This window comes from Miscanthus floridulus, unplaced genomic scaffold (genome assembly GCF_019320115.1).
Source record: "Miscanthus floridulus cultivar M001 unplaced genomic scaffold, ASM1932011v1 os_1265_2_3, whole genome shotgun sequence".
Classification (NCBI taxonomy): Eukaryota; Viridiplantae; Streptophyta; class Magnoliopsida; order Poales; family Poaceae; genus Miscanthus; species Miscanthus floridulus.
Window position 1 is genome coordinate 41868 of NW_027097621.1, and position 17872 is coordinate 59739.

Sequence of the window (17872 nt, forward strand, 5' to 3'; positions counted from 1 at the left end):
GCGGTGGCGCTGGTCCGACCACGCCGTCCCTGACATGGATGGCATCTGCGCTCACGCGCTGCACCCGGGGGGACGCGCCTTCTTCGTGTCGTCCCTTTACGTGTACAACCACGCCGACGGCCACCGGGCCTGGGCCACGGTTACCTTCTCCTACGACACGGAGCGCGGCGAGTGGACGCACCATGGCGACTGGTAGCTGCCGTTCCAAGGCCAGGCACACCACGACCGCGACCTGGCCGCATGGATCGGCCTCCACTTCCACTTTGAACGTGGCAGATACAACGCCTTGGACACGGACGGCTACCTCTGCTGCTGCGACGTTCCGCTGCCGGCGCTGGGTCCGCCGCCGCCCTGGAAGCTCAACAAGGAGAAGCTGTTCGTCGTGGACCTAGAGCGGCACATTGAGGCGAAGCTCGTGTCCATGGGTGGCGGCGGCAACTTCTGCCTTGTCGAGATCCTGACGCGCGAGGGGGTCGACAGGAAAGGATGCCTCGGCGATGGAGACAAATGCGTGCTTCGCCTCACCATCTTTCGCGTCAAGTATGCGGACGACGACGGCGAGCTCACCGTCACAGCTCGCCGGCCTGCGGGCGAGTACAAGCTGTCCAAATATGACATGTTTGAGGCGCAGGCGTTCTGGATGTAAACAAGCCGTGCCGTTCCATGGTGATATGATGATCTCTGAAGAAGATGCCTTTTGAGCTGCTGCTCTCAACATTTCATTGCCTCTGCTGCTCCTGTTCAGGACATTGTACCCTTATAATAACCAGTTCTGTTCATTTGAGTACTAGGGACCAATACATCCATCTCTTCCAAAATTCAGCAGTTCTATTCCGACTGAACATTGCAAAGGCAATCTCTAGAAAAATTCAGCACTTCACCGCTTACCACAGCAGACAACACCAATCTGACCAATCAATTATACTCTGCATCAATAATCTGACCAATCAACTATTCAATAGCCAAATGCAAGAAAGGCATATCTGGAAGCCAATTCATCAATAACATGTCATTACACAAGGAGTATTTTACACATAAGTACATGTTTCGTACTTACTTCAATCCCACCAAAAATATGTTCCACGATTAATACAAAGAGAACCCTCAGTAGCTATTTTATAGAAGAATAAAAAAATCACAGGCAGCAATAGGCAGGTCAATTTTTCCCTGCACAAGGCACACTACAGGGTACATCAAAACTACAAGCTCTGTCATTTGAGCTATTTCCGCAACATCAAACTTTACCATATGGGTTGTACGTCAAGTTATTTGAGCTATTTCCACAACATTGAACTTTTCCATATGGGTTGTATGCAGGTAACAGACTAGTTAGCGCTCACCAGCCAAATATGTTTTGTACCGGGCTGGCAATACAGTAAGTTTCAGCAAACAATTATACTTGGATCCAGCAACTTGTTGTCCTCTCATTGCTTCTTTCCTCTGTGAAGCAGGCAGGCCGCAGGCTTGACTTAAACAGTCTAGATTGTTTCACCTGCATGCTGTAGAGCGGCTAGATCTTTTACCTTCCATTGCATCTTTCTTCTTCCGACAGTCCAAACAAAGATATGGAGCACCCCATGGAGCGTATGGGGAAGAGCAGTAACCACCTCCATTATCTGTCATCAAATCTTCGAATGGCTCTTGGTCCACTTGGCAGATTGCACAGCGAAAAGGTGGTGAAGCTGCTTTCAAGGACAAATTCCTACCCAACCTGCAACAGTAAGGCCTAGATGTTAATGGCACCATAGCATGGTAGAAGCCAGCAAACACAGAGGCATTACAGTTTAGCGGCCCTCGACCCAGGTACACAGGGTCATTTTCAATTCCACGGTCTAAAAACCTCTCACAAGTAGGATACCACGTTCCTCGACCCTGTAGACCCAGGAACTTTGTGACCATGGTTTAGCCTTTCTCAACAAAAAGCAGAGCAGCGATCCAAAGTAAGCATTTGAGAACCATCAATATTTTAGCAACAGGAGTCCAAAAGCATTCCTAAGTCCTAACCAAACTAGACAATAGTTCCCTAAACAAGAGTTTGTTCATCCCAGGTTTCGAGCTGAAACATTTAATGTTACATCTACATACTAGAGGCAATAGTTCAAAATGTAGGTCTGATAACATATATACCTGTGCCAATAATATATTGTAAAGCTGATGCAAAAAAGCAAAGAATCTACATTGTTAATCTTGTATAAATGTAGAGGAAAAGCGAAAAAAAGGAAAGGAAGATAACTTGTAAGATTGATACCCAGGTCATGGTAGCACACTAAGTTCAGCTAATCACTCTCGTCGTTTATGCAGAATACAAGTAAAACACCATCAGTGCTCTAGTTTTTTAAAAGAAAAAACTTGGCTGTATTTGAAAGGTCTAGATTAACCTTCTTTTCACTAAAATAGCTCAGAAATCTCAAATAAAATTGACAAGACATGTCAATGAAAGCTTCACTCAGCACGTATACAAGATAATGTAAATCAGTAATGGGAATAGGCTTAAAGGCAAAGCCCCTAGAAATAAAACAGCTGTCCAGATATGCTAAGAAACTAACAAGGTTCACCATGCCACACATTACATATGTTATATTAAAATCCCATATGAAAACGAGCTCAGTGAGTAGCACGAAAGAAAATGATACTGGTCTATGACCAAAAAAATTTAACACGGCGAATGCAGTGGAGGCGTGGAGCATTGGAACAGCAAGCATACCTTTCTTCTAACATTGCAGACCCTTCTTCAAATAACTCCTCCACAGAACCAATGGAGGCAGACTTGCCCCCAAGTTTTCCAACTGAACTATGCGACTTTCTACGAAAAAGTGACTTCAACTTGTTCTGATTTTTCTTTGGAGACAATTGCGGTGATGTCAAATGATCGGATGGGATAATGTCAACTACGACACAGGTGGTGTCATCCTTTAGCCCGCTTGTTTTCAGAGCTTGCTGCATGGACATAGCAATGGACATTGAAATTAGAAACTGAGCCAACTGTACCTGCACCATTCAGGGCCTCAAAGTAGTTCAGCTAAATGCTGAATTACCTTAACAACAAGCTTGGCTGCCAGTTCTGCAGGCAATCCTCTGCATGCTTGTGCAGCTGCTTCATTGGATAACGCATCCCATATGCCATCTGATGCTATTATCAGCCTTCCTCCGGTGTTTGATAGCTGAAGTTACAAAAATCACAAAGAAGCAACTTTGACAACTCAGCATAACATGCGCCACAGAAAAACTAAAGTGCAGAACTGCAGATCCCTGCATTTCGTAATTTATATCAACCTTGACTTGCTTGACATGTGGAATGGGCACAATGAACTCCCCAACATCCATGTCCCCAATGGATCTCGAAAGGCACAAGCCACCAGGCCAGCACCGGAGAGGACCGACCTAAACTCCCCAACATTCATGCAGCAATACATCATGCTCTTAAGCAATTGATTGAGGATAAGCAAGTTAGTTATTCACTCGAACTGAACTGGTTTACCTCCTGGCCACCGAAGAGATTGAGCCGACCTACTTCGCCACCGCTGGCCGTGACGCGCTCCCTCTCCTCTGCATTCTCCTCCAGGCGGTGGTCCACGGTTAGCAGCTGCAACTCGCCGCCCTGCGTGTCCAGGATGCAGCGCGAGTCCCCCACCGACGCCACTGTGACCGTGAACCCATCGATGACCACAAGTGTCGCCGTGGTTCCAGACACCTCCCCTGAAAGAGGTAGTGACGTTGAGCTCCAATCTCGACTGCAAACGATACTGTACGTGATCGGGGTGGCAGTGGCACTCACCCTTGCGCTGGAAATCGATGTCGGCCTTGACAAAGCCGGCGACAAGCGCGCGGGGCAGCGCCTGAAGCCAGTCGTCACGGCCGATGTCCGGCGGCAGCGCGCTCATGACGTGCTCGAGCAGATGCTCCTTGCTGTAGACCGCCGCCGACACGCCGTTGTGGCCGTCGAACACCTGGCGCGCCAGATCCAAGCAGCGGAGAGGCGTCGGATCAGGGCGCAGCAGGAAGCAAGAGTGAGGATGATAGAGAGCAGCAGCGGAGAGGGAGGAGCGAGTGAGGGCGGTACGTACGGCGAAGACGGAGAACGCGGATGCGGGGTCCCCGGGGACGCGGAGGCAGTCGGGCTTGACGAGGAAGTAGTCCTCGCCGCGCTTGGCGAAGCCGGCGTGGCCGTAGCGCAGGGCCGGGCGCTCGGAGCCCCCCGCGCGGAGCTCGCGGCCGATGAGTGTGGCCAGGGGCAGCGCCGGCGGCAGGCGCCTCTCCCTCGCGGCGGTCGCCATCGCCGCCCGGTCCCGGTGGTCGCCTTCAGACTTTAGCTGGCACCAACCGCCTTGGGTTGGGTTAGGTCCTTGGAAGAAGACAATAGGCAGAGGCCACCATTCGTGGCGCGGAGGAAGGCCGCGGCGAGGTGCGGACGGCTGGGATCCGAGATTGCGCGGCTGGCGGTGCAAATCAGAGGGGATTGGTGTGCTCTCGGTAGCGGCCGGGGTTCCCTTCCCGGGAGAAGAGGAGAGGAGCAGAAGAGACCGAGAGACGGCAATGGAGCAGGACAAGGTCCCCTTCCTTTGCTTATAATTAGCTGGCGCATTGTGGGATGGGAGTGAGGGTAACAAATGGGATTTGAGGAACAACGAGGGTGTTCACAGAAAAATTACTCTACTGTACTATACTGGGTTAGCCTTGTTTAGATCGGGCCATAAATTTACTGAGTGTTATGTCGAATGTTATATGGGGTGGTCAATAGGAGTGCTGGGTATTAATAAAAAAATAAATTATAGAATTCATCAATAAACTACCGGTCAAATTTATTAGCCTGATTAATCTGTTATTAGCACATATATTACATTAGCATTTTATTGTCAAATTATAGATTAATTAGGCTTAAAAAATTATCTAATAAAGTAGTCGTAATTTATACAATTAGTTATTTTTTAATTTATATTTAATATTCTGTGCACGTGTCAAGCAATTCGATACGGCGTAAAGTTTCGACGAAGGACGTAAACAAATCTAGTTAACTGAGCCGAGCAGCGCAAAGCAAAGCGGAGCCCAGACCTGTTTGGTTAATAAACGGCCTGTTCGCTGGTTGGTTTTTGAGCTGGTTTGGGCTGGCTGGTGCTGGTTTGTTGTAAGAGAAAAATACTGTTGGCTGGCTGGTTTGGGCTGGCTGAAACCAACAAGCGAATAGGCTGAAAGTTAGTAGTGACAGTGATGTGGCAGGCCATCTCTGTCTGCACTTTACAGTGTAGTACTACAGGAGAGCAGAGTTGTCACTCATCTCACTCTCTTTTTTTTTCAAGAAGAAACGACGCAGGTAGTCACATTTGTTATATTTGGATGCTTGCAAAATACTATTATATCACGGCTTATGTAACGTGGTGAACATAATCATGTTTTAATTGGCTATTGTTAGCTAGCTAATGGTTATAACTCATTCTTAGCAGCCTCAAACTAGTCGTGTGATAATTTCATACAAGAACTGAGGCCCTATTTTCTTAACGAGTGTTGGCTCCGCTTCAATGAAATCCTGTCAAACACCAACTTAGAAGAATAATCTTCACAAGAGAAGCTCTAAAAGGGACGAATTGTTTTTTTTTTCTACTACAAAAGTAAAGTCTCGTAAATATGGTTTCTTCGCCTCCTCTGGCTCACTAGGTGAAGCCATTTGCAAACAATTCCTAGTAAATAGGACACAAAAGATAGGTGAAATCACCACCTCAAAAGCGTGCCAATTCATCATTCATTCATCGGATCCGAGGGAGAAAGCCATCAGAATCGCAGACAGACAGCTTTCTTTTTCTTTTCTTTTTGGTTGTTTTGTTTATAAAATGAATGAATAAATTAAGAGACGGTTAGCGAAGGAAGGAAAGGAAAGATTAATTAAGAAGCGGGACGCGTGAATTAGGTGAACAGAGCAGGATAATGGACGCGTCCTTGAATGAATCCTACATAGGGTGACACCAGTTGGCTAGCCTGTCATCAATCAACTTGATGATGAGCGAGCAATGCATGCGGTTCAGGTTGAGCATCCAAAACGTACAATTCGTGGAGGCTATCCGATCGAGTATGTTTATGTTCAGTCTGTTCGCTTGATTGTAAACGATCATAAATTTCTAGCTAGAATAGTATTTTTTTCTCACACCAAACCAGTCAACAATAATAATTCACGATCGTATATAATCGTTTTATCTGCCTGCCGGTGACACCAACGAACTCCTCATAACAGGTAGGTGGCTGTTGTTGGTTAGTGTGGGTTTCTGGGCTGATAAACTCTGATTTATTGTGAGAGAAAAATACTACTAACTGACTAATAAACTCTAACTGAAACGAATATATATATATATATCATCACTAAACTAGACTGCTCCTAATACTGATAGACAGAGTATCTTTACCTTACCCTTATTCCTATACTCTCTTTTTTTAACCCACAAGCGGCCACGTCGCCCCTTCTCCCTGCCCATTAGATTTCCAATCAATGGCCCGCAGAACATCACCTCCACCTCATACTTAAAGATGGCAACGGGGAATTCTCCGTCGGGTTCTGCCTACCCATCCCCATCCCCGTGGGGTCCAGATTTCCCCATCCTTGTCCCCGTGAAGACTCGCGGGGGACATTTTCTCCCCATTCCCGTCCCCGTGGGGAATTCATACCCAATGGGGATCCCCGTCCCCGCAATGAGATCCGAAAACAATCTACTAAATCAACAATCCAAAACTGAAAAATACTAGGAAAAACTCATCTTGCAATCAAACGAGATCGTAAAATACTTTACAAATTACAAGTCCCTTTAATAGATCCCACCTCACAACTCCCTAGATCTCACAAATGACAAATCAATAATGGTTCAACTTCAACACATTGACGTTGCTTTCCTGCAGAGCGAGCAGAGAGAAAGTAAAGAGAACTTGAGTATTCAGACCGAGGAAAGAAACCAGAGAATGATTGGGCAGCGTCCCTGGGCAGAGACCGAGTGCATGCAGTCATGCCGACCGGTGGCGCATGTCCTCTTCTGCTCTTCATGGCATGCATGGTGATGGCGACTGTGACTTAGGGGGTGAGGCTAGATGCGGGATGGACGAGGTGAGCTTGCGCAAGCTGGGCATCGCGTCTCGACAGTACCGCAAGAGGCGCTGCAGCACCGCGGCACTAGGCACAACGGTCGCATGAGTCGCGCATAGTAGCTGGCGACGACCGGCGGTGAGGATTCGTGTCCGCGCCTGGCGTGGATGCATGAATGCGGCAGCTGTGGGAGGGGTGGCCGAGTGGGGATACTACGAACTAGGGTTATGAATTTGGTTATATACTCCATGTGTTTGATAGACTTGGGCCGATTTGGGCTAAACTTTACAGCTCGCATACGGAGTATACTCCTTAACGGGGCGAGGATGCGGAGATCGGGTATGGGGGGTGGAGAACCATCTTCGTACCCACCAAACCCGACGAAGATAGATTTCCTCAAGTTTTCTTTCCCATGGAGAATAAAATCTCCCCATCCCTGTCCCTAATAGGGGAATTCCCCATGGGGAATGGTGGATCGGTTCCCGTTGCCATCTTTACTCGTACTTCCACACCTCACGTACGGTCAACAGGACTTCCGCCTCGCGAACCTTCTTCGCCGCTGCGACGCTCACGCCCCGGTGCCCTCCGCCGCTCGCTGTCCCGCGGCTTGCGTGCCCTCCGCGCCGCTCGCCACCCCTGCCAGCGTCGCCGTTGCTCCGGTCGTCCCCGCTGCGATGCCGCGCCGGCCGTCCCCATCGCCGGCTCCTTCCCCTCACCGCGACCTCCGCCTCCATCGGCGGACGCCGCCGGCTGCTGACGCCCGCGCCACCACCGACAGCCGCGGACACCTGCCCGTCCGGATCCTTCCGCTGCCGTCTCCGCTTCGTCGTCGCGGCCATAGACGGCGGGATGTAACTGCCGGAAACCTCAGACAACAGGTGTCCGCCGCCGCCGCCGTCCTTCTCCACCGGCTTCACGGCCGCGCCAGCAGGACGGGCAGCCCTGCTCCGCGTTCTTCCTCCTCCCCATACACGGTAAGGCCTTGAATCCCTGTTCTCTTTCCTCTTTCACCTTTCTGTCTTCTGCCTTTCCATCGCTCGATGGAATGCCAAACCAAACAAAAAAAATGAACGGAGAAAAAGATGCTGCCTATACAGCCGTCACCTGCACAACCAAACTTTCAGTGTGTCAGTGTGCAATTAATCCTTGCATATTTTTCCTACTTCCGTCATTACTTTGATTCGTATGTCTTCGATATTCTAGGTTACATCTTCACTACGAAGAGCTCCACATTTTCCACAAGAAGGAAAGAACATAGTATGACATTATGTTTCCAATTTGTCTAATGAAAAAAGACTCTTGGGGTCTTGGTACAAATAACGTATGATTAAAAAATTGTAAGATTTGTTAGTGTTACATTATATATTATATAATGAGTTCCTGCCAGAAATGTGGATCTTCCTTCGAGCCTTTTAGGCAGTTCAAAATTTGTCATGAAATCTGTCTTCTCATGTGCTTGGTATAGCACACTTCATAGGTCTCTCTTGTCTCTTCAAGAACAAAATTTCCTCTAATATACATGTTCCTGTTAATTAATTCTATCATATTCTTCTAAATGAGCAGGACTGCTGAGTCTCGGTCGGTGCCTATGTCTCCTCCCCCTCACACTACAACCTCAATCCTTAGCTGTCCATGCTCAACAGATCTTCATATTCAACAGAGATGGCATCAACTGTGAAACCAGCTGGTGAGTAGTCAGCACTTTACTTCTGTCAGTTAACCCTTAGTCCTCTACATTTACCAGTTATAGTTTCTAGATAGGACACAAAAAAGGGAAGCCTCTGACCTGCCATATAGATATTTTCCTACTGATTTTGTTCCCTCTGAATACTTTTCAATCCCTGCTCAACACCTAGACGTAAACCAGTTCTATCTTCCTTTGCAACCAATTTCACATGATCTAATGTCGCCATGCACCCTATTCCCCTAAATAGGTTACAGGGAGGCAGAGTTTGAATTTTTTTTGCATCAGTTCTAATAAGGCAGTACAGGTTTCATTCAAAGAGTTTGATGCTACCTTCTATAGTACTCTTAGTATTGATATGCAAATGTCATTTGCATGCACTATGTACAGGGTCTGCGCTGTTGGAGGCCATATCAGAGATGAAAATGATTCGAACGGAAATATGTTTACTGTTCCATCAAAGAAACATGCAGAGTTTAATAGGTCTCTTCATCCACTAGCTGTGAGAACAACCTGCTATTTCAAACACTCTATCAGATTGCTTACCCAGCACAGTTATAGATGCTGTTACAGATCTTGATAAGTTGAAGGATGTGGACTGGTGCACAGTTTTATATGAAAAACTGAAGACAAGTATTAATGATTGGAAGGAAGCTTCCAAGAGTGCTCCTAAGACTCGGACTGTCACGGGTTGTGTTTATTTGCTCCTAGTAAGTATCTTAGTTTCTCTTCTCGTTTTGTGTAGAGAGCCAATTATCTAACTGTAGAATTATGCATAGATTCTTTTTTTGGACTTCATCAAGAAGGCTAAAAATCTTGATCGTAATCCCCTTGATATCCCAAGAACATGTCAATATAGCCATGCCAAGATTAAGCAAGTGCTAGGTGACATGGAGTATGACAAATTCGATGTAAGTAAGATCAATTGTAATATGAACTTTGTAACATTTGAGTTTAAGCATTGGTATTAATCCTTGTCCCATTTCAGTTTAAGTGTTTGGAAAGATACTTGCTATGTAAACAGATAAATGATACTCGCCCAAGAGTCAGAGAAAGAGATGGATCTGATGGATGAGGATGGACGGCCCTATGTAAGTTGGCATGCCCCTTTTCATTTTAAGACCAGCGAGAGTTTGTGCAATGTTTTAATTCCCTCTATATTTGTATGATAAAGATAATAGAGGGCGTAGAGCTCTAGTATGAGATGGATCATGATGGAGATCAGCTTCAACATGATCAGTTTCCTCTGCATGCTGGTGAAGACAGGTAAAGAAGAGGTGGTCTCTGCGGTTTTCTAACTCTATGGATAGTGTCAGTGTTTCGTACAAGCACCGGCAAGTAAATTTATAGTAATGCGCGTTAGGCTCGGATGGTGCGCTAAAGGACACAAAATTTATACTGGTTCGGGCCGAATGTCCCTACGTCCAGTTTGTTGCTGCTCGTGTTATTAGCACCGTGAACGGTTTGTAGTAGGGGTATAAACGATCGATAGAGGGACTGGTCCCAAGTCTCTGACGGAAGGGTTGAAAGGAGGTCAAGAGCTTCGTAGCAGCTTGACTATGTGTGTGTTGTCTTGTTTGGTCAAAAGTCCGTCCCCTTGATGGGAGAAGCGTATCCCCTTTTATAAATGAAGGGGCTGGCTTTACAAGGACGAGGGCTTTACCTAATCTTGTGGCTCACGTCTACCCGGCCTGGTTCTTCATTCTGATGAGTGTGAAGGAAGATAAGTGCCTACAATACTGTCGATGTCTCTGTAGAATGTCAGGTTGATTACAGAATGCTGCCCTGCGCAGGGTATGGGCTATAGTACAGTGGTTTTGACTTATTAGCCTCTCTCAGCCTTGCTCCGCACGCCTTCTGGTTCCTGTGAGTCTTCGTCGGAGGGACGAGGGGTCGGGGTCCGGAGTAACGCCGTGGTCAAGGCCTTCTGACTCGGCAGACCTGAGGGGTTGGGAAGCGGGCGCCGCTCTCTCGGGCCCATAGCATGGTGACGGAATATCCGTCGTTCGTGGAGATAGCAAATCCTTTTCTGGAGCGTAGCGGTTGTCGTATATCTTCGTCGGGTTCCGTGTCCCAGGGCTGAAGGCGGCGCCTACAACTCTACAGGGCGAGGAGCACGCACCTGTACAACCTTTCGGGCTCTGCGGCGCCCGGAAGGGTCTAAAGCACCTGTCGCGTCATCCCCTAGCAGTACTTTTCCTGCCATGACGCAGGGTATGATCCTTGGAGCCATGGTTGACCCGAACGTCTTGTCTTGCCCTGTACCTATCATCTTGAGGGAACGGAGAGAAGTTGTCAGGTAAGATGAATCCAGTCTTTAGATATGGAGCAGGGTGAGGCTTGTTCCTTGCCGTCGGGCGAAACGGAGACCAATCCCTATCTCTTGGGCGAGACCGACCCTGCCCCTCCGGGGTCGGGCGAGGCGGAATCTATCCCTCAGCCCTCGGGCGAGACCGAGCCCGCCCTAAAGGCGTCGGGCGAGACGGAGATTAGCCCTGAGCCCTCGGGCGAGGCAGAGCCACCTCAAAGGCGTCGGGCGAGACGGAGTCTATCCCTCGGCCCTCGGGCGAGACCGAGCCCGCCCCAAAGGTGTCGGGCGAGACCGAGCCCGCCCCAAAGGCGTCGGGCGAGACGGAGACTAACCCTGAGCCCTCGGGCGAGGCAGAGCTATCTCAAAAGGCGTCGGGCGAGGCAGAACCAAACTCCTGTCATTCGAACAAGGGATGAAACGACGCTCTTATGCGTCCAGAAGTTTTTAACGTTCGGTGGTTATTGGTTCCACCTTCTAGGGTACCCCAGTATTAGGTCCTCGACAGATATTTTTATTAACCTCTCTTGAACTCTTCAGGTATGTTCTTACTCTCTACCAAGAGCATATTGTAGAAAGAACTAAAGACAATAAAACTGAATATATTGCGTCATGAAGTGCTAGAATCAGTTTATGTAGAATACTTCAAGCCACGCGGATATATGCACTCATCCATAATGTACTTACAATGTAAATTGTGGAACCGAGAGTGGAAGGATAAAGTTATTTTATCTTAAAAGGTAGTTGTAAGTACTTTTATTATTTTGTTTTTTTCCTTATCCATGATTTACATCTCTTTAATTTTCTTCTAGTATGAATTGTTAGACCCGAAGCTTGGAACAGTACGTTAGCTATGGAGCTTGGACCACAGAATCCAAAGCAAGCTAATTTGGTATGTTACTGATTTTCTTCTATTTTCTTTTTGTTATATAGTTTTTTTATATTGCTGAGTTTTATAATGGGATATTTGCCCCGTAGATATTTATCTCTATCGTTCATTTGAAACATTGGTTGTTGATCGTGGTCTCACGCATCAAGAGCACCATTTATATTTTTGATTCATTGCCTAGCGAGTACCGAGTGTCAGTGATTTCTAGTATTATATCGACACTGAAAAAGCAGTTGCAACAATCAACTGCTGGATCTGATTACAGCGCCGAAGTACTACAGGTTCAGCCACAAGAAAACACGTATTCTTCAGCTTTACCAAAATATTCTTTGTTGCTTCTGCTGCTTCCTCACTTTTGTGGTTGCTTTTTTTCAGCTATGATTGTGGTTTTTATGTGTTACTGTATATCAAAGAATTTGATAACACAGAGCAGATATGTGGAATTAACAAGGCAATTCAACAATTATAACAGTTATATTCCTACTTGGAAATCCCATAGAATTAATTATGAATTAAAATTGCAGGATATGGTGAAAAATGTCGCATAGAAAATTTCATAGACCTTCTCTGCCACTGTCTTAACAAAAGAGATACCGTTATAACTGAATATAATGATGGTGATGTTGAGTGCTTAAAAAATAGTTTCTCATATAACAATGCTGTTTTCAACACTACTCTTCACGAGGAAAGGGAAGATGATGCGTTGTTCGGAATGAGTGACAACCCTTTGTCTGTATCTGCATTCATGGAGGGAATCGTAGGCAATAAGTAAGCTCAGGATATAAAGACTCCGGGTGATGACCACAAGCAGGAAGACACCCAAACTCGAGGCATGGAGAGGGCTGCAGGAAGCTTATCAGTGAATGTTCTGGATGACTATAAGAAGGCTGCCTGTGGAGAAAATGCCGAGGCTAGAGGCAACAAGTTAAAGAATGCTGGTAAAGAAGAGCGGACTAGCCAAAATGCTAATATATATTGTAATAGGAGGAAGAGGCAGAAGCCAGTTTCCTCAGAAATGGTACCATCAGCTTGCGCGAGGCAACGACCACTTCCTAACTTGTCTATTAAAGCACGCGTGTGGCTTAAGGATGAAATACTTGAAGAGGTTTATAAGCTTGTCATTGAATTGTATGTTTCTGGAAACCTTATGATTATATTCTTATAAAACTTGTTATACTGATATGTGTCATGTTTTCAATTCGAAAAGTAAGGAACATGTTATATTGAGATTTGGAGAGATCTCAATGACTGGTTCTCATCTACATCGTCCTTGATTGCAAGTGTTCAATATTGTTTATAACAACAGCCCAACCGTTATGACACCTCAGGTACTTATAATGAAAAAATTGCATATTGTGATGCTTCCCGCGGGCCTTCCTGCTAGTTATTATATATGATTGGGCCTATGTATGCTGTTGCTATTTGCAGGCATGGAAATGGAAATATATGAATGAATGCATGAAGCTTCTTCAGGCCTTTCTCTTCGCCGCACGCAGAACCGCACAATCAAACCCTTATTAGAGCATTTTGTTTACTATACTCTCTCCTCCATTCCAAATCGTAGGACGTCTGATAACTTAGGGGGGGGAGAGAGAGAGAGAGAGTAGTATATATATGTACCTGCATTGTTGTTCATTTCCAGGTAGGTAGTGTGATCCCTGCCTGAATACAATACAATACATGTTAGTAACCTATTGAGACTATGTTTTTCAAACATTAGGCCTTTGGGGCCAATCAATCAATATAATTCCAGATGGGGGATCCTCTCCCCCTCGTGCGACTTATAAAAAAATACATTTTAGTAACTGAAAGTGCGTGTGTATACATTCGTTTTGAAAAAGAATAGAAACCATTGAACTTGGTTCTTGGAAACCTAAGAAAGCATTCGTAACAGCTGTTGCTACACTTACTGACACTGACCGGTGATACTAGACGGGAGTGTGATGACAGCATAGCAAAAAACTGTAGAGAAATCAAAGTTGGAGGCAGGCTGGAAACTGTGCAAATTTCTCTGTTGGGCATGCAATGGGCACCCCCAGCTGGAACTGGAAGGGAAGGGAAGGGACTAGTGCCAATTCAGACTTGAGAGTTGAGAGGAAGGAAGCCGGAATAATGGCACAGACAGCTTTGTTCGTGTAATGTTGAAGGTTAGTAGGTTAGTTGGATGGAACGCGTCAATTAGGTGGTGGTGAGGAGACGCTGACGGGAACGGGATTATCAGCCTCGATGTAATCCTGCGATCCGAGCTGAGCACCGTATCCAACTGAATTCGAGGTAATCATGTTATGTTATCTGCCTGCCTGCCTGCGATACCAACCAACAAACAGATACTGTAATGTAATGTAATGTAATGTGATAACAGGTGCCACGCGATATCAACTTACTCCAGGGCATCCACCATAAGCTTGCTATGATTGGGAGCTCGCGCTCGCATGGGAATGAAGGAACCAACCAACCAACGCAGAGGAAGCTTCAGGCTTGCTTCCTACTGTACTACGTACGTACAGTACTCTACAAGCAAGCAAGCAAATCTTCCTCTGCTTCCAAAATAAGCCCTTGTTTAGTTTCTATCTAAAACTTTATACCTTGTCACATCAAATGTTTGAACATTGGACACATGCATGGAGTATTAAATATAGACTAAAAAATAACTAATTGCATAGTTTGCAACTAATTTATGAGACGAATCTTTTAAGCCTAATTAATCCATAATCTGACAATAAAATGCTACAGAATTAATTAGGTTTAATAAATTCGTCTCGACGGATTTTTGTAATTTATTTTTTATTAATATCGGACACTCTCATATAACATCTATAGCATCTGACGTCCAAACCTTTAGCTGCTGGATCTAAACGAGGCCTAAATTAGGCCGCGTCTCGTCTCGCCATATCGTATCCATCTCGTTGCGGCGCGCGTGGCCGTCGGTTGACAGGCCGTTCGGTGGAGCAGAGGTGATCGCGCTCGTACAGCCCGATCCAACAAGGCCTGGCCGCCTGGGCTGGGCTGCCAAGTGCCAACGGCAGTAGCAGCGCCCAGTTCCTTCAGTCGACGCACCGAGCGGCCCGCGTCCAACCTCTAGCCGTTCTACTCCTCCTACTAGCGAGCGTGAGAAGTGGAGCCTTTTGTTGCCCCCCCCCCCCCCCCCCCCCCCCCCCAAAAAAAAAAACGCGAATGGAAAATTGGAAATGGAATCTCCCAACGGTCGGTCTTTGATCGGACGGCTGAGGCGGCGGTCAAGACGTAGTGAGGGGTCATCATGGATGGAGGGAGGATGGCGTTGCAGATGAACCAAGCTGGCGGGGCGGCAAGAATCCCTGAGTCCCCTGAGCTCATTTATTCCTCACATCACACGTCGTGGTCACTGCGTCAGGCTGAGGCAGGCAGGCCATCTATAGCTATTTACCAGGCTCGTCTTCATTTCTGGCCTGGCTGCTCTCAATTTCCGCTGACGCTGAGCATCCAATCCATCCGGCCAGAGCCCACACACAGCCCGCCATTATCTCAGATCAGAAACCAGCTGAAATGGCGCCGTCGTACCGGCCCTGCTACGGCGCCGGCGAGGAGCAGCAGCGGAAGGTGAAGCCGGCGGGGAGGTGGTTGGCTGCGTGGAGCGTGCTGGGTCTGGGCGGCGACCCGGCGGAGATGAAGCGGCGGAGGCGGGTGGCCGGGTACAAGGCGTACGCGGTGGAGGGGAAGGTGAAGGCCTGCATCCGTAGGGGCCTCCGCTGGATGAAGGCCAAGTGCGAGCGCTGAGCCCTGAGCTAGTTGTTCCTTCCTTGTTCCGCCTCATTACATTCTGCCTTGCTTGTGTTTTCTTCTTCTGGCTTTGCCGTCTGCCTTAGCTTGAGTATCTATCTATCTAGCTGCTGTACTCCTGTGGACCATTTCCCTTTATTATTATCATCTTATTATGGGTAACAGATTAGATGTACTCCTATGTTCATGTGCATGTGCATGTGCATGTGCATGGCGGTGGCGCGCTGGCTGGCAGGATTATGCTTTGCTTTTGCTTGCTTGTGTCCTCATGCATGGTGATTGGTGTTTGGTGATGGGTGCGGGTGCGTACAAGGTGAGCAAGCTACAGATGCTTTCCTTTGCTTCGCGTACGTACGACGCTCGTACGAGGGAGCTATACTAAAATTACTACATACTGTACTATAATAATGCAAGCTTTTAATTTGCATGACCTAGGCAAGGAGTGATTGTTGTTCACTGTTACTACTAGCATGTGGAAATGATATCTGTTGGCTGCTGCCTACGTCGATCGATCCGAGGAGCCAATCTTTATGTATCGGCCGGACAAGGGTTGTTCTGTGCGGCGTTTCGCCCGGCTCGCTGAATCGATCAGTGTATGTATGATGTACGTATAGCTGCACACCACTACAACATTTTAGGAGTGTTTTGCCAACTACTTGTCAACGCATCGATCTTAGCCCTAAGTGCCTGTTTGGTTCTATCGCCATACAAGGTTGCCTGCCAGACCCCGCAGGTCAGGCCATCAATTTCGGTCACCTGACGATTAAGATCAACTAGCAGGTGCCCCCGTGCGAAGCAAGCCGGAATTATAGCACATCATATGACTATTTGAGCCCTTCGTAGGATAGTCTTAGCATAATACAAAGCTGTTTCAGCAGAACAGTGTTAGCATAGCAAAAGGGGTACCATTGAGATACAGCCTGTTCGTTTGGCTGTGGCTTGTCATAAACGATCGTAAATTTTCAGCCGGAACAGTATTTTTCTCTCACACAAACCAGCCAGCAGTACTTCTTCACGAACCAGCAACGATCTAATTGTTACATGAGCAGACACTATGGAGTAAACCTTGAATAGTAAGACCTGAATTAGAGAATAACAAATTAGAGGTGATTGATGGTAAAGGAAATTGAGCATAGCATATCACCTCAAATCCGTGGCCTACAATTCATGGAACAACCAAATGAGCAAACTAATTATTAAGATCAGGTAGCCAATTTTATACAATCGGGTGTTTATGTGCAGTGTGTATAAAGAAGAATGGATTTTGGCAACGATCTTATTCATTACAGGCAATGCTCTAAAGACCTACCATGGTTACGTACCAAGAGCTGTAGCGTCAATTGTGAGGGAGCAGGCCTATGTTGTTTGTGTTGACTGAAGCGTTGAAGAGCAGGATATTTGCCAGCTTGCACACGTTAAATATCAATCCTGCACGAAGAGAGTATTATATATTTGGCAGCACCACAATACATTGCTATTGACTGAAGTATTCACAAATAGTGCAGTGGTATATGTAATCTCAAGGATTAGACTATTTAATTAGTTTCGCAGTTGACCTATTACTGAATTAAGAAGGCAAAGAAAATCATTTGCCTGAACTAAAGGCCTTTACGGTTGCAGACTCGCATTACATCACCAGGGAAACCAAAAGGGATGACTATTTCATCATTGGATTATTGTTCCTGTGCTCTGGGAAATGCAATCTCTTTATACGTGGTTGCTGCGAACTAAAAAAACTTAACTTATACGTGTAACACCAAAATGATAAGTAGAGTCTAAGCATGGAAGGGAATTACAGTAGTTAATCAGTTGCAGCATATGTATTTGAGGCTTAGTAGTTATGGTAAAGCATGAGGGCTAATCTGATGATGTTCTTTTTCTGCACCGAAATAGGCATTAATCGAGGCGGTTATATTATATTGCCCGCCTCGGTTAAGCATTAACCGAGGCGGTTGCTGGGCCAGCTGCCCTGCCACGAATAACCGAGGCAGGCAGCTGGCCCGCCTGCCTCCGAGGCCATTTTGAAAACGCCTCGCAAAAGATTTTGTGTAGTAGAGTTTAAAACATGTTTATGCATCAATTAGAATGTTTTAGGAAATTTCTAGATTTTTTATATACCTTTTCCATTTCCCTGGAGTTAAATCTACTTTTTGCAAGCATATAGACATATTTTCA

General features: G+C 46.5%; 3 protein-coding genes across 16 annotated transcripts; 2 read left to right on the top strand and 1 right to left on the bottom strand.

The window, feature by feature from the left end:
- Window positions 1-982: 982 nt before the first annotated feature.
- Window positions 983-4547, bottom strand: LOC136533861 (probable protein phosphatase 2C 33). Its single transcript, XM_066526382.1, has 7 exons — window positions 4065-4547; window positions 3776-3947; window positions 3479-3696; window positions 3274-3381; window positions 3036-3161; window positions 2705-2937; window positions 983-1711 (listed from the first exon to the last, which is right to left on the bottom strand). The coding sequence occupies exons 1-7, from the start codon at window positions 4272-4274 to the stop codon at window positions 1489-1491; spliced, it is 1290 nt and encodes a 429-aa protein (XP_066382479.1). The 5' UTR covers window positions 4275-4547; the 3' UTR covers window positions 983-1488.
- Window positions 4548-7541: 2994 nt separating this feature from the next.
- LOC136533863 (uncharacterized) lies at window positions 7542-13698 on the top strand. 14 transcript variants are annotated; one of them, XM_066526390.1, is made up of 10 exons: window positions 7542-8031; window positions 8621-8744; window positions 9132-9224; window positions 9297-9451; window positions 9521-9652; window positions 9730-9832; window positions 9916-10007; window positions 11862-11941; window positions 12629-13266; window positions 13367-13698. In XM_066526390.1, exons 2-6 carry the CDS (start codon window positions 8690-8692, stop codon window positions 9814-9816), a joined length of 522 nt encoding a protein of 173 aa, XP_066382487.1. In that variant the 5' UTR covers window positions 7542-8031; window positions 8621-8689; the 3' UTR covers window positions 9817-9832; window positions 9916-10007; window positions 11862-11941; window positions 12629-13266; window positions 13367-13698. The 14 variants fall into 14 exon arrangements, with proteins under 14 accessions (XP_066382487.1, XP_066382489.1, XP_066382492.1 ...); XM_066526392.1 differs by having other exon boundaries at window positions 12700-13266; XM_066526395.1 differs by having other exon boundaries at window positions 13146-13266.
- Window positions 13699-15376: 1678 nt separating this feature from the next.
- LOC136533859 (uncharacterized) lies at window positions 15377-15825 on the top strand. The gene has a single exon (XM_066526381.1). The coding sequence runs from the start codon at window positions 15464-15466 to the stop codon at window positions 15692-15694; it is 231 nt and encodes a 76-aa protein (XP_066382478.1). The 5' UTR covers window positions 15377-15463; the 3' UTR covers window positions 15695-15825.
- The last annotated feature ends 2047 nt before the right edge of the window (window positions 15826-17872 follow it).

Excerpts from the sequence above, each read along its gene's own strand:
- LOC136533861 (XM_066526382.1), bottom strand. The coding sequence starts at position 4,274 with ATGGCGACCGCCGCGAGGGAGAGGCGCCTGCCGCCGGCGCTGCCCCTG. Across the intron at positions 3,697-3,775 it reads CATCGATTTCCAGCGCAAGG|GGGAGGTGTCTGGAACCACG; the intron begins GTGAGTGCCACT and ends TACCTCTTTCAG. Across the intron at positions 1,712-2,704 it reads TCTGCAATGTTAGAAGAAAG|GTTGGGTAGGAATTTGTCCT; the intron begins GTATGCTTGCTG and ends TTACTGTTGCAG.
- LOC136533863 (XM_066526385.1), top strand. The coding sequence starts at position 8,690 with ATGCTCAACAGATCTTCATATTCAACAGAGATGGCATCAACTGTGAAA. Across the intron at positions 9,225-9,296 it reads AAACATGCAGAGTTTAATAG|TTATAGATGCTGTTACAGAT; the intron begins GTCTCTTCATCC and ends TACCCAGCACAG. Across the intron at positions 9,452-9,520 it reads GTTGTGTTTATTTGCTCCTA|ATTCTTTTTTTGGACTTCAT; the intron begins GTAAGTATCTTA and ends AATTATGCATAG.
- LOC136533859 (XM_066526381.1), top strand. The coding sequence starts at position 15,464 with ATGGCGCCGTCGTACCGGCCCTGCTACGGCGCCGGCGAGGAGCAGCAG.